This window comes from Rhinoraja longicauda, chromosome 31 (assembly GCF_053455715.1).
Source record: "Rhinoraja longicauda isolate Sanriku21f chromosome 31, sRhiLon1.1, whole genome shotgun sequence".
Classification (NCBI taxonomy): domain Eukaryota; kingdom Metazoa; phylum Chordata; class Chondrichthyes; order Rajiformes; family Arhynchobatidae; genus Rhinoraja; species Rhinoraja longicauda.
In genome coordinates this window covers 29,910,966-29,924,028 of record NC_135983.1, presented here as the reverse complement: position 1 = coordinate 29,924,028, position 13,063 = coordinate 29,910,966, and the positions used below count along the sequence as shown (strand labels likewise).

Below are 13,063 nucleotides of genomic sequence, written 5' to 3'. Positions count from 1 at the left end.
CCTGTTCGAACCAAGTGGAATTGGCCTGCTTGTGTGGCCAGTACACCAACAATCATAGAAGCGTTAGGCTTAGGGTTAGGGCATGCAGCGTGGAAACAGGCCCTTCAGCTCAACTTGCCCACACCGACCAACATGCCCCATCTACACTAGTCACAGTCGCCCAGCACGGAAACAGGCCCTTCATCCCAACTTGCCCACACCGCCCAACATGCCCCATCTACACAGATCACTGAAACCTGTTGGCACTGTAGCTGAGCGACGGAAGACAGCAATTTCATTTTGTGCACCACCTCTAAAGCTGTAAAATGTGTGGTTGCGGGAGCAAAGGAACCAAGTGTGGCCACCCAAGAGAGTGTGGTGTGAGGGACACATTGTAATAGACAGTGAGACCAGGGATCAGACCAACAGAGGCAAGGTCAGTAATGTGGAACAAAGAGGCATCGGCAGAGAGAGGTAGAGACAGAGAGAGGTAGAGAGAGATATATGAAATGGATGTGAGACTCGAGGAAGCAGAAGCCCGGGTGCAGGGGCCCGGGTGCAGGGTGCAGGGGTCCGGGTGCAGGGGCCCGGGTGCAGGGTGCAGGGGTCCAGGTGCAGGGTGCAGGGGCCCGGGTGCAGGGTGCAGGGGCCCGGGTGCAGGGTGCAGGGGCCCGGGTGCAGGGGCCCGGGTGCAGGGGCCCGGGTGCAGGGGCCCGGGTGCAGGGTGCAGGGGCCCGGGTGCAGGGGCCCGGGTGCAGGGGCCCGGGTGCAGGGTGCAGGGTGCAGGGGCCCGGGTGCAGGGGCCCGGGTGCAGGGTGCAGGGGCCCGGGTGCAGGGTGCAGGGGCCCGGGTGCAGGGGCCCGGGTGCAGGGGCCCGGGTGCAGGGTGCAGGGGCCCGGGTGCAGGGTGCAGGAGCCCGGGTGCAGGGGCCTGGGACCAGCAAGTGGGGCTGAGAGACCCAGGGCTCACAGGCCAGATTGCATGCCCCGGAGGATGGGGGAAAAGCAGAGGCTGTGGGAAGTGAGGGAGAGTAGGTGCTGTGGGGAGTGAGGGGAGTAGGGGCTGTGGGGAGTGAGGGGAGTAGGGGCTGTGGGGAAGGGGCGAGACAGGAATGTGATCACATGTACACACATACACTGCAGTGAAAAGAACAGACCAGCCTCAGCAGGCAGTGTTAAGTTTATTGAGGTGGAAGGGATGGGGTAGACATTCCACGTGCCGTCTCAGTTCTCTCCCCACCGGCCTGGGTTTGGGGTGGTGTCCCCCAGTGACCGGGTCCCCCAGTTGTCGGGCCCCCCAGGGACCGGTCCTGGCCCCGGAGTGACGGGGAGTGACCGGGGCCGGCGTGGCGTGGGCTCAGCGTGGACACATGGCGTGGCGGCCTCCATCCACAGGCAAGGTGACGCCGGTGATGAAGGATGCCGCGTCGGAGGCCAGGAAGGCGATGGCCTGGGCAACCTCCTGCACCTGCCCCGGCCGTCCCATCGCATGCGTCACCTTGCACTTGCTCAAGAACTGCAGGGAGAGGCCTAGTCAGAGCCGGCACCCTCTACCATCAAACCACCCCCATCCCAACCCCCCCCTCCCAAACCCCTCCCCACAAACCCCCCTCCCAAACCCCTCCCCACAAACCCCCCATCCCAACCCCCCCCTCCCAAACCCCTCCCCACAAACCCCCCATCCCAACCCCCCCCTCCCAAACCCCTCCCCACAAACCCCCCCCTCCCAAACCCCCCATCCCAACTCCCCTCCAATCTCCTCCCAAACCCCCCATCCCAAACCTCCCATCCCAACACCCCCCTTCCAAACCCCCCAATCCCCCTCCCAAACCCCCCCATCCCAACCCCCCTCCCAAACGTCCCAATCCCCCTCCCAAACCCCCCCCATCCCAAACCCCCTCCCAAACCCCCCATCCCAAACCTCCCATCCCAACGCCCCCCTTCCAAACCCCCCAATCCCCCTCCCAAACCCCCCCATCCCAATCCCCCTCCCAAACGTCCCAATCCCCCTCCCAACCCCCCCAATCCCAATCACCCCACAATGGGAAATCACCCACTGGTCAAAACCAGCACCCCTCCCACACTGCCTGTAATCACCCTGCCCCCACCCACTACGATCAACACACCTCCCCCACCCCACGGGAACTAGCCCCCCCCCCCAGCATCGCCCCCTCATACCCAAAATCACCCCACTCCAGTGGGATCACCCCCTCCCCGCCCGACACTGACCCCTAACCCCACACGCGGCCCCTCACCTTGGCGTAGTCGCCATCGTTCAGCCCCGCCCGCTTGTGGATGTCCGTGACGATCACCCCTGGGCTGGAGGAGAGAGTGACAGGGAGAGTGACGGGGAGAGTGGGGGGAGAAGGGGACAGGGAGAGGAGGGGGAGAGTGGGGGGAGAGGGGGGAGGGGGACAGGGAGAGGAGGGGGAGAGTGGGGGGAGAGGGGGGCGGGGAGAGTGGGGGAGATCGATGGGGAGAATGGGGGGAGAGGGGGGGAGAGTGGGGGGAGAGTGGGGAGGGGAGATGGGGGGGAGAGGGTGGAGGGGGAGAGCGGGGGAGATCGACGGGGAGAGTGGGGGGAGAGGGGGGCGGGGAGAGGAGGGGGGAGAGAGGGGCGGGGAGAGTGACGGGGAGAGGGGGGGAGAGAGGGAGGGAGAGTGTGGCAGGGAGAGGGGAGCAGGGAGAGGGGAGCAGGGAGGGAGGGCCGGAGAGAGGGGGATGCACAGAGTGATGGGGAGAGGAGGCTGGGAGGGGAGGACGGGGAGGCGGGGGGGAGGGACACACCGTGACGGGGAGGTGATGCAGGGAGGGGTCTGCCCCATGCTGCCCTCTGCAGTCAAAGAGCCTGAGTATTCACCGTTCAGGATCACACTCACAGGTGTATGCTCACACTCACTCATACTCACAGGTGTACGCTCACACTCACTGACACACTCACGTGTACACTCACACTCACAGGTGTACTCACACTCACAAGTTGATGCTCACACTCACTGACACTCACACTCACAGGTGTACACTCACTCAGACACACTCACAGGTGTACGCTCACATTCACTGACACTCACAGGTGTACACTCACACTCACTGACTCACACTCATAGGTGTACACTCACTCACACTCACAGGTGTACACTCACACTCACAGGTGTACGCTCACACTCACTGACACACTCACTCACAGGTGGATGCTCACACTCACTCTCAACACGTGAGGCTGCAGGAGGCGGAGGAAGATGTCACGCGTGTGGGTGGGGGACAGTCATGTCCAGGCAGGTGGAGGTGGGTGGACATCGACTCACCTGACAGCGTTCACTCGCACCTCCCTGGGGGCCAGGTCTGTGGGAGAGGCCGAGGGTCAGTCTGGGGCCCACACACGTCGCACAGCGATGGGACCGTAACGCCGCCAATCCCCGAGCCCAGCTCACTGTGTGGGGGCCGGGGAGGGACAATGTGGGAGGGGCCAGGGGGATGGGACGGACAACGTGGGACGAGCCGGGAGGGAACAACGGGGGTGGGGAGGGTGGCGGGGGTCTGCGGAGGGAGGGGCTGGGAGACAGAGGAACCCCTGACCCTTCCCGTGTTGACCCTAGAACTCTCGAACAAGCTGCTGCGGTCTGCATCACATGGCCAGGTCACGGGGAGGGGTGGCGAGAGGTGGTGATTTAGTGTGTTCATGTGGACCTGAGCAATATTGCCCAGACCCCACAGGTAGGCTAGGCTCAGCAACGCCAGGGCAGAGAGGTACACCTGTGGGTGCTGGTCTCAGTGGGTGCTGGGTCTCAGTGGGTGCCAGGGCAGAGAGGTACACCTGTGGGTGCTGGGTCTCAGTGGGTGCTGGGTCTCAGTGGGTGCTGGGTCTCAGTGGGTCTCAGGGCAGAGAGGTGCCTCTGGCTGGAGAGGGCGTGGTGACCCATGGTTACGGAATCACTAGATCGCTCCAACATCCCGTCACCCATGGGCTTCAGGCCAGGGCACCCTCACAGGGATGCAGGACTGGGTGGTGGGTGTCTGTGTGGGGTCACAGGGAGGGAGCAATGGGATGGGGAGTGGGTGGGGTACGTGGGCGAGGTTTAATCCGGCTCGCTGTCTGGGAGGCCGGTTCCGCGAGTGAAGCAACAGAAGCATCAGAAGGGGCCGGAATGGCGGGACCGTGGGTGTCTGTGTATCTGATCACAGACCGTGGACGGACGACTATGATTATGGGGTGCTGTGGGTGCTGTGTTACGGGGTGCTGTGGGTGCTGTGTTTCCTGGGTGCTGTGGGTGCTGTGTTACGGGGTGCTGTGTTACGGGGTGCTGTGGGTGCTACGGGTGCTGTGTTACGGGGTGCTGTGGGTGCTGTGTTACGGGGTGCTGTGTTACGGGGTGCTGTGGGTGCTGTGTTACGGGGTGCTGTGGGTGCTGTGTTACGGGGTGCTGTGGGTGCTGTGTTACGGGGTGCTGTGTTTCGGGGTGCTGTGTTACGGGGTGCTGTGGGTGCTGTGGGTGCTGTGGGTGCTGTGTTACGGGGTGCTGTGGGTGCTGTGGGTGCTGTGGGTGCTGTGTTACGGGGTGCTGTGTTACGGGGTGCTGTGGGTGCTGTGTTACGGGGTGCTGTGGGTGCTGTGTTACGGGGTGCTGTGGGTGCTGTGTTACGGGGTGCTGTGGGTGCTGTGTTACGGGGTGCTGTGGGTGCTGTGGGTGCTGTCCTTTCCCCAGAGGGAGGGGTGCCGGCGCTGCACTCACCGAGGGCCATGCACCGCGTCATCTGGTCCACGGCCGCCTTCGACATGCAGTAGGCCAGCACGCCCGGGAACTGTGGAGGCGGGAACACAGCAGTGAGTACCCCACCCACGGCCCCCCCAGACCACCCACCCACCCACTAACCCCCACCCACCCACGGCCTCCCACCCACAGACCACCCACCCATGGCCCCCCACCAACTGCCCCCCCACAGTCCACCCACCCACTAACCCCCACCCACCCACGCCCCCCCACCCAAGGCCCCCCACCCACTGCCCCCCCACCCACTCCCCCCACCCACGGCCCCCCACCCACTCCCGCCCACGGCACCCCACCCACTGCCCCCCCACCCACTCCCCCCACCCACGTCCCCCCCCACCCACAGACCACCCACCCACTGCCACTAGGTGACGTTTCACAGAGTGCTGGAGTAACTCAGCGGGTCAGGCAGCATCTGTGGAGAACATGGATAGGTGATGTTTCGGGTGAAGACCCTCTTCAGGAAGTCACTCCAGCACTTAGTGTCTGTCATTGGGGTATAGGCTTGTTTCCACGATGCTACCCTGATTACTGGGCTGTGAAGCTAAGCGTGGACAGATCAACCTCTCTACTCACTGAGCGCTGACCATTAACACTGGACACGTTGACAATGCAGCCCTTGCTATGGATGAGGTGAGGCACAGCCACGCGACTGAGGTGGTAGAGAGATCTGTGTAAGGCAACACCACAAGAACATTCGTAAATGTCCAGAGACTTTCTGCACATGAACACACTGCGAGAGTTCTTTTAAATCCTTTCTAGATATTGGCTTCCAGTAGCACTAATCATAATTTTAATTGGATCCATAAGCCGGTGAATGTACACAACTAGAGCGGAATGTTGGCCCAGCGGTAGAGTTGCTGCCTTACAGCGAATGCAGCTCCGGAGACCCGGGCTCGATTCCGACTACGGGCGCTGTCTGTACGGAGTTTGTACGTTCTCCCCGTGACCTGCGTGGGTTTTCTCCGATATCTTCGGTTTCCTCCCACACTCCAAAGGCGTGCAGGTATGTAGGTTAATTGGCTTGGTAAATGTAAAAATTGTCCCAAGTGTGTGTAGGATAGTGTTAATGTGCGGGGATCGCTGGTCAGCGCGGTCTCGGTGGGCCAAAGGGCCTTTTTCCGCGCTGTAACTTTAAATTAAACTAAACACAGCATTTTGGGGTCACCAGATCAATTAGAGGCTTGTAAATTAACAAATGGCCTAATTCTGTTCCTATCACTTATGAACAGTGCAGAGCATTGAAGGTTCCATGCCCCAGACGCTGGGCAATGGGACAGGATGAGGATTCATCAGACCAGCTGAGTATGTGGATGTGCAGAGGGAACTGAGAGTCCGGGTTGACAACTCACTGAAGGTGGCAGCACAGGTAGATAAGGCGTTTGCCTTCATTGCTCGGGACATTGAATATAAGAATCAGGAAGTCATGATGCAGCTTTGCAGGACTTTGGTCATTGCTTGCATTTCTGGTCGCCCCCATTACAGGAAGGCTGTGGAGGCTTTGTAGAGAGTGCAAAGGAGGTTTACCAGAATTAGAAGGTTTCAGCTACAGGGAAATCTTGCATAAATTTGGATTGTTTTCACTAGAATGTCAGAGATTGATAAAGACTTGATAAAAGTATATAAAATTATGAGAAGTGTTAAGAAGTTCCCAGTTTAACGGCATCATGTTCGGCACCAACATTGTGGGCCGAAGGGCCTGTTCCTGTACTGTTCATTGTTCTATGTAGGAGGGTCACCCATGAACAGGCGCTGACTGACCGAGGGACACCATACCTGACGTTGACATTCATTATGTGATCGTACTGCTCCATGGTGGTGGTTTCGATGGTGCCCATCAGCAGGATGCCCGCGCTGTTGACCAGCACGTCCAGCTGTCCGTAGTGACCGATGGTCTCCTCCACCAGCCTGCTCACGGTCACCTCATCTGTCAGGTCACCGGGCAGCAGCAGGGGCTGAAGAAGCACAGAGTGAACGGTCAGTCGCCAGATTGAACAATCACTCCACACACAGAGTGACCGGTCAGTCCACACACACAGAGTGAACGGTCAGTCCACACACACAGAGTGAACGGTCAGTCCACACACAGAGTGAACGGTCAGTCCACACACGCAGAGTGAATGGTCAGTCCACACACACAGAGTGAATGGTCAGTCACCAGAGTGAACGGTCACTCCACACACACAGTGAACGGTCAGTCCACACACACAGAGTGAACGGTCAGTCGCCAGATTGAACAATCACTCCACACACAGAGTGACCGGTCACTCCACACACACAGTGAACGGACACTCCACACACACAGAGTGAACGGTCAGTCACCAGAGTGAACGGTCACTCCACACACAGTGAACGGTCAGTCCACACACGCAGAGTGAATGGTCAGTCCCCACACACAGAGTGAATGGTCAGTCCCCACACACAGAGTGAATGGTCAGTCCCCACACACAGAGTGAATGGTCAGTCCACACACGCAGAGTGAATGGTCAGTCCCCACACAGAGTGAACGGACACTCCACACACACAGAGTGAACGGTCAGTCGCCAGATTGAACAATCACTCCACACACAGAGTGACCGGTCACTCTCCACACGCAGAGTGACCGGGCAGTCCCCAGAGTGAACGGTCAGCACTCCTGCCCCACCTTGCCCTGACACCCCCCCAACCCCCCCCCCTTCCCAACTCACCGTGTGGGCTCCGACCTGTTCACACTCCTGCCCCACCTTGCCCAGACTCTCCACGTTGCGGCCGTTCAGGGCCAGTTTAGCCCCCAGCTTGGCGAACAGGGTGGCGGTGCCGGCGCCGATGCCAGAGCTGGCTCCCGTGATCAGGGCCACCTTGTCACCGAGAGACAGCCGCTGCAGCAGACAGTAGACAGCAAGGGTCAGGCCAGGGATACACAGACAGTAGACAGTAGACAGCACGGGTCAGGCCAGGGATACACAGACAGTAGACAGTAGACAGCACGGGTCAGGCCGGGGATACACAGACAGTAGACAGCACGGGTAAGGCCGGGGATACAGACAGCAGACAGTAGACAGCACGGGTCAGGCCGGGGATACAGACAGCAGACAGTAGACAGCACGGGTCAGGCCGGGGATACACAGACAGTAGACAGCACGGGTAAGGCCGGGGATACACAGACAGTAGACAGTAGACAGCACGGGTCAGGCCAGGGATACAGACAGCAGACAGCACGGGTCAGGCCAGGGATACACAGACAGTAGACAGCACGGGACAGGCCGGGGATACACAGACAGTAGACAGTAGACAGCACGGGTCAGGCCGGGGATAAGGGGACAGACAGAGGATTTTGGTGACCGGGGGAGACACGTCTCCCTCCCCATACTCTCTGTCCCCCTGTGTGTGTGTGTGTGTGTGTCCCCTGTGTGTGTGTGTGTCCCGTGTGTGTGTGTGTGTGTGTGTGTGTGTGTGTCCCCTGTGTGTGTCCCCTGTGTGTGTGTGTCCCGTGTGTGTGTGTGTGTGTCCCCTGTGTGTGTGTGTGTGTCCCGTGTGTGTGTGTCCTCGTGTGTGTGTGTGTGTCCTGTGTGTCCCTGTGTGTGTGTGTGTGTGTCCCTGTGTGTGTGTGTGTGTGTCTGTGTGTGTGTGTGTGTCCCCTGTGTCTGTGTGTGTGTGTGTGTGCCCCTGTGTGTGTGTGTGTGTGTCCCCTGTGTGTGTCTGTGTGTGTGTGTGTGTGTGTGTGTCCCCTGTGTGTGTGTGTGTGTGTGTGTGTGTGTCCTGTGTGTCCCCTGTGTCTGTGTGTCCCCTGTGTGTGTGTGTGTGGCTGTGTGTGTGTCCCTTGTGTCTGTCCCCTGTGTGTGTGTGTGTGTGTGTGTGTCCCTGTGTGTGTGTGTGTGTGTCCCTGTGTGTGTGTCCTCTGTGTGTGTGTGTGTGTGTCCCTGTGTGTGTGTGTCCCTGTGTGTGTGTGTGTGTGTGTCATGTGTGTGTATGTGTCTGTGTGTGTGTGTGTGTGTTCCCGTGTGTGTGTGTGTCCCCTGTGTGTGTGTGTGTGTGTCCTGTGTGTGTGTGTGTGTGTGTGTCCCTGTGTGTGTGTCCCTGTGTGTGTGTGTGTGTGTGTGGGTGTGTGTGTGTCCCCTGTGTGTGTGTGTGTGTGTGTGTGTCCCCTGTGTGTGTGTGTGTGTGTGTGTGTGTCCACTGTGTGTGTGTGTGTGTGTGTGTCCCCTGTGTGCGTGTGTGTGTCCCCTGTGTGTGCGTGTGTGTCCCCTGTGTGTGTGTGTGTGTGGGTGTGTGTGTGTGTCCCGTGTGTGTGTGTGTGTGTGTCCCCTGTGTGTGTGTGTGTCCCCTGTGTGTGTGTGTCTGTGTGTGTGTCTGTGTGTGTGTGTCCCCTGTGTGTGTGTGTGTGTGTGTGTGTCCCCTGTGTCTGTGTGTGTGTCCCCTGTGTGTGTGTGTGTGTGTGTCCCTGTGTGTGTGTGTGTGTGTGTGTGTGTCCCTGTGTGTGTGTCCGTGTGTGTGTCCCTGTGTGTGTGTTCCCTGTGTGTGTGTGTGTGTGTGTGTGTCCCAGTGTGTGTGTCCCCTGTGTGTGTGTGTGTGTGTCCCTGTGTGTGTGTGTCCCTGTGTGTGTGTGTGTCGTGTGTGTGTATGTCTGTGTGTGTCCCCTGTGTGTGTGTGTGTGTGTCCCCTGTGTGTGTGTGTGTGTGTCCCTTGTGTGTGTGTGTGTCCCTGTGTGTGTGTGTGTGTGTCCCCTGTGTGTGTGTGTGTGTGTGTGTCCCCTGTGTGTGTGTGTGTCCCCTGTGTGTGTGTGTGTGTGTCCCCTGTGTGTGTGTGTGTGTGTGTGTCCCCTGTGTGTGTGTGTCCCCTGTGTGTGTCCCTGTGTGTGTGTGTGTCCCCTGTGTGTGTGTGTGTCCCCTGTGTGTGTGTGTGTCCGTGTGTCTCCCTGTGTGTGTGTCCCGTGTGTGTGTGTGTGTCCCCTGTGTGTGTGTGTGTGTCCCTGTGTGTGTGTGTGTGTGTCCCTGTGTGTGTGTGTGTGTGTCCCCTGTGTGTGTGTGTGTGTGTCCCTGTGTGTGTGTGTGTGTGTCCCTGTGTCTGTGTGTGTGTCCCCTGTGTGTGTGTGTGTCCCGTGTGTGTCCCTGTGTGTGTGTGTGTGTGTGTGTGTCCCCTGTGTGTGTGTGTGTGTCCCCTGTGTGTGTCCCTGTGTGTGTGTGTGTGTCCCCTGTGTGTGTCCCTGTGTGTGTGTGTGTGTCCCTGTGTGTGTGTGTGTGTGTGTGTGTGTCCCTGTGTGTGTGTCCCCTGTGTGTGTGTGTGTGTCCCCTGTGTGTGTGTGTGTGTGTCCCCTGTGTGTGTGTGTGTCCCCTGTGTGTGTGTCCCCGTGTGTGTGTGTGTGTGTGTCCCCGTGTGTGTGTGTGTGTGTGTCCCCTGTGTGTGTGTGTGTGTCCCCTGTGTGTGTGTGTCCCGTGTGTGTGTGTGTGTGTGTCCCCTGTGTGCGTGTGTGTGTCCCCTGTGTGTGCGTGTGTGTCCCCTGTGTGTGTGTGTGTGTGTGTGTGTGGGTGTGTGTGTGTGTCCCGTGTGTGTGTGTGTGTGTGTCCCCTGTGTGTGTGTGTGTGTCCCCTGTGTGTGTGTGTCTGTGTGTGTGTCTGTGTGTGTGTGTGTCCCCTGTGTGTGTGTGTGTCTGTGTGTGTGTGTGTGTGTCCCCTGTGTCTGTGTGTGTGTCCCCTGTGTGTGTGTGTGTGTCCCTGTGTGTGTGTGTGTGTGTGTGTCCCTGTGTGTGTGTCCGTGTGTGTGTCCCTGTGTGTGTGTTCCCTGTGTGTGTGTGTGTGTGTCCCAGTGTGTGTGTCCCCTGTGTGTGTGTGTGTGTGTCCCTGTGTGTGTGTGTCCCTGTGTGTGTGTGTGTCGTGTGTGTGTATGTCTGTGTGTGTCCCCTGTGTGTGTGTGTGTGTGTCCCCTGTGTGTGTGTGTGTGTGTCCCTTGTGTGTGTGTGTGTCCCTGTGTGTGTGTGTGTGTGTCCCCTGTGTGTGTGTGTGTGTGTGTGTGTGTGTCCCCTGTGTGTGTGTGTGTCCCCTGTGTGTGTGTGTGTGTGTGTCCCCTGTGTGTGTGTGTGTGTCCCCTGTGTGTGTGTGTCCCCTGTGTGTGTCCCTGTGTGTGTGTGTGTGTCCCCTGTGTGTGTGTGTGTCCCCTGTGTGTGTGTGTGTCCGTGTGTCTCCCTGTGTGTGTGTCCCGTGTGTGTGTGTGTGTCCCCTGTGTGTGTGTGTGTGTCCCTGTGTGTGTGTGTGTGTCCCTGTGTGTGTGTGTGTGTGTCCCCTGTGTGTGTGTGTGTGTGTGTCCCTGTGTGTGTGTGTGTGTGTCCCTGTGTCTGTGTGTGTGTCCCCTGTGTGTGTGTGTGTCCCGTGTGTGTCCCTGTGTGTGTGTGTGTGTGTGTGTCCCCTGTGTGTGTGTGTGTGTCCCCTGTGTGTGTCCCTGTGTGTGTGTGTGTGTCCCCTGTGTGTGTCCCTGTGTGTGTGTGTGTGTCCCTGTGTGTGTGTGTGTGTGTGTGTGTCCCTGTGTGTGTGTCCCCTGTGTGTGTGTGTGTGTCCCCTGTGTGTGTGTGTGTGTGTGTCCCCTGTGTGTGTGTGTGTCACCTGTGTGTGTGTCCCCGTGTGTGTGTGTGTGTGTGTCCCCGTGTGTGTGTGTGTGTGTGTCCCCTGTGTGTGTGTGTGTGTCCCCTGTGTGTGTGTGTCCCGTGTGTGTGTGTGTGTGTGTCTCCTGTGTGTGTGTGTCCCCCTGTGTGTGTGTGTGTGTCCCCCTGTGTGTGTGTGTGCCCTGTGTGTGTGTGTGTGTGTGTCCCCCTGTGTGTGTGTGTGTGTGTCCCTGTGTGTGTGTGTGTGTGTCCCTGTGTGTGTGTGTGTGTGTGTGTGTGTGTGTGTCCCCCTGTGTGTGTGTGTGTGTGTGTCCCCCTGTGTGTGTGTGTCCCCCTGTGTGTGTGTGTGTGTGTGTGTGTGTGTCCCTGTGTGTGTGTGTGTGTCCCCGTGTGTGTGTGTGTGTGTCCCTGTGTGTGTGTGTGTGTGTCCCCTGTGTGTGTGTGTGTCCCCTGTGTGTGTGTCCCCGTGTGTGTGTGTGTGTGTGTCCCCGTGTGTGTGTGTGTGTGTGTCCCCTGTGTGTGTGTGTGTGTCCCCTGTGTGTGTGTGTCCCGTGTGTGTGTGTGTGTGTGTCCCCTGTGTGTGTGTGTCCCGTGTGTGTGTGTGTGTGTGTCTCCTGTGTGTGTGTGTCCCCCTGTGTGTGTGTGTGTGTGTGTCCCTGTGTGTGTGTGTGCCCTGTGTGTGTGTGTGTGTGTCCCCGTGTGCGTGTGTGTGTGTGTGTCCCCTGTGTGTGTGTGTGTGTGTGTCCCTGTGTGTGTGTGTGTGCATGTGTGTCCCTGTGTGTGTGTGTGTGTGTGTCCCTGTGTGTGTGTGTGTGTCCCCTGTGTGTGTGTGTGTGTGTGTGTGTCCCCTGTGTGTGTGTATCCCTGTGTGTGTGTGTGTGTCCCCTGTGTGTGTGTGCGTGTGTCCCCTGTGTGTGTGTGTGTGTGTGTCCCCTATGTGTGTGTGTCCCTGTGTGTGTGTGTGTGTCCCCTGTGTGTGTGTGCGTGTGTGTGTGTGTCCCCTGTGTGTGTGTGTGTGTGTGTCCCCAGTGTGTGTGTGTGTGTGTGTCCCTGTGTGTGTGTGTGTGTGTGTGTCCCTGTGTGTGTGTGTGTGTGTGTGTCCCTGTGTGTGTGTGTGTGTGTGTGTGTGTCCCTGTGTGTGTGTGTGTGCCCCCTGTGTGTGTGTGTCCCTGTGTGTGTGTGTCCCCTGTGTGTGTGTGTGTCCCTGTGTGTGTGTGTGTGTGTGTCCCTGTGTGTGTCCCTGTGTGTGTGTGTGTGTCCCCTGTGTGTGTGTGTGTGTCCCTGTGTGTGTGTGTGTGTGTGTCCCCTGTGTGTGTGTGTGTGTGTGTCCCCTGTGTGTGTGTGTGTGTGTGTCCCCTGTGTGTGTGTGTGTGTCCCTGTGTGTGTGTGTCCCCTGTGTGTGTGTGTGTGTCCCTGTGTGTGTGTGTCCCCTGTGTGTGTGTGTGTGTGTGTCCCCTGTGTGTGTGTGTGTGTGTGTGTGTGTGTGTGTCCCCTGTGTGTGTGTGTGTGTGTGTGTGTCCCCGTGTGCGTGTGTGTGTCCCCTGTGTGTGTGTGTGTCCCCTGTGTGTGTGTGTGTCCCCTGTGTGTGTCCCTGTGTGTGTGTGTGTCCCCGTGTGTGTGTGTGTGTGTGTCCCCGTGTGTGTGTGTGTGTGTGTCCCCTGTGTGTGTGTGTGTGTGTTCCCGTGTGTGTGTGTGTGTCCCCTGTGTGTGTGTGTGTGTTCCCGTGTGTGTGTGTCCCCTGTGTGTGT

The 13,063-nt window shown here is 58.8% G+C and overlaps 1 protein-coding gene across 1 annotated transcript in view; it reads right to left on the bottom strand.

The window, feature by feature from the left end:
* Positions 1-1,148: 1,148 nt before the first annotated feature.
* The window catches only part of LOC144608323 (3-oxoacyl-[acyl-carrier-protein] reductase FabG), a 20,228-nt gene continuing 8,313 nt past the window's right edge, over positions 1,149-13,063 (bottom strand). Inside the window, exons 2-8 of the mRNA XM_078425965.1 lie at positions 7,432-7,602; positions 6,521-6,699; positions 5,321-5,414; positions 4,709-4,778; positions 3,284-3,320; positions 2,234-2,297; positions 1,149-1,494 (exon numbers count right to left, since the gene is read on the bottom strand). Coding sequence (XP_078282091.1) covers positions 1,336-1,494; positions 2,234-2,297; positions 3,284-3,320; positions 4,709-4,778; positions 5,321-5,414; positions 6,521-6,699; positions 7,432-7,602 — 774 coding nt within the window. The 3' untranslated portion in view covers positions 1,149-1,335. The remainder of the gene's footprint in view (positions 1,495-2,233; positions 2,298-3,283; positions 3,321-4,708; positions 4,779-5,320; positions 5,415-6,520; positions 6,700-7,431; positions 7,603-13,063) is intronic.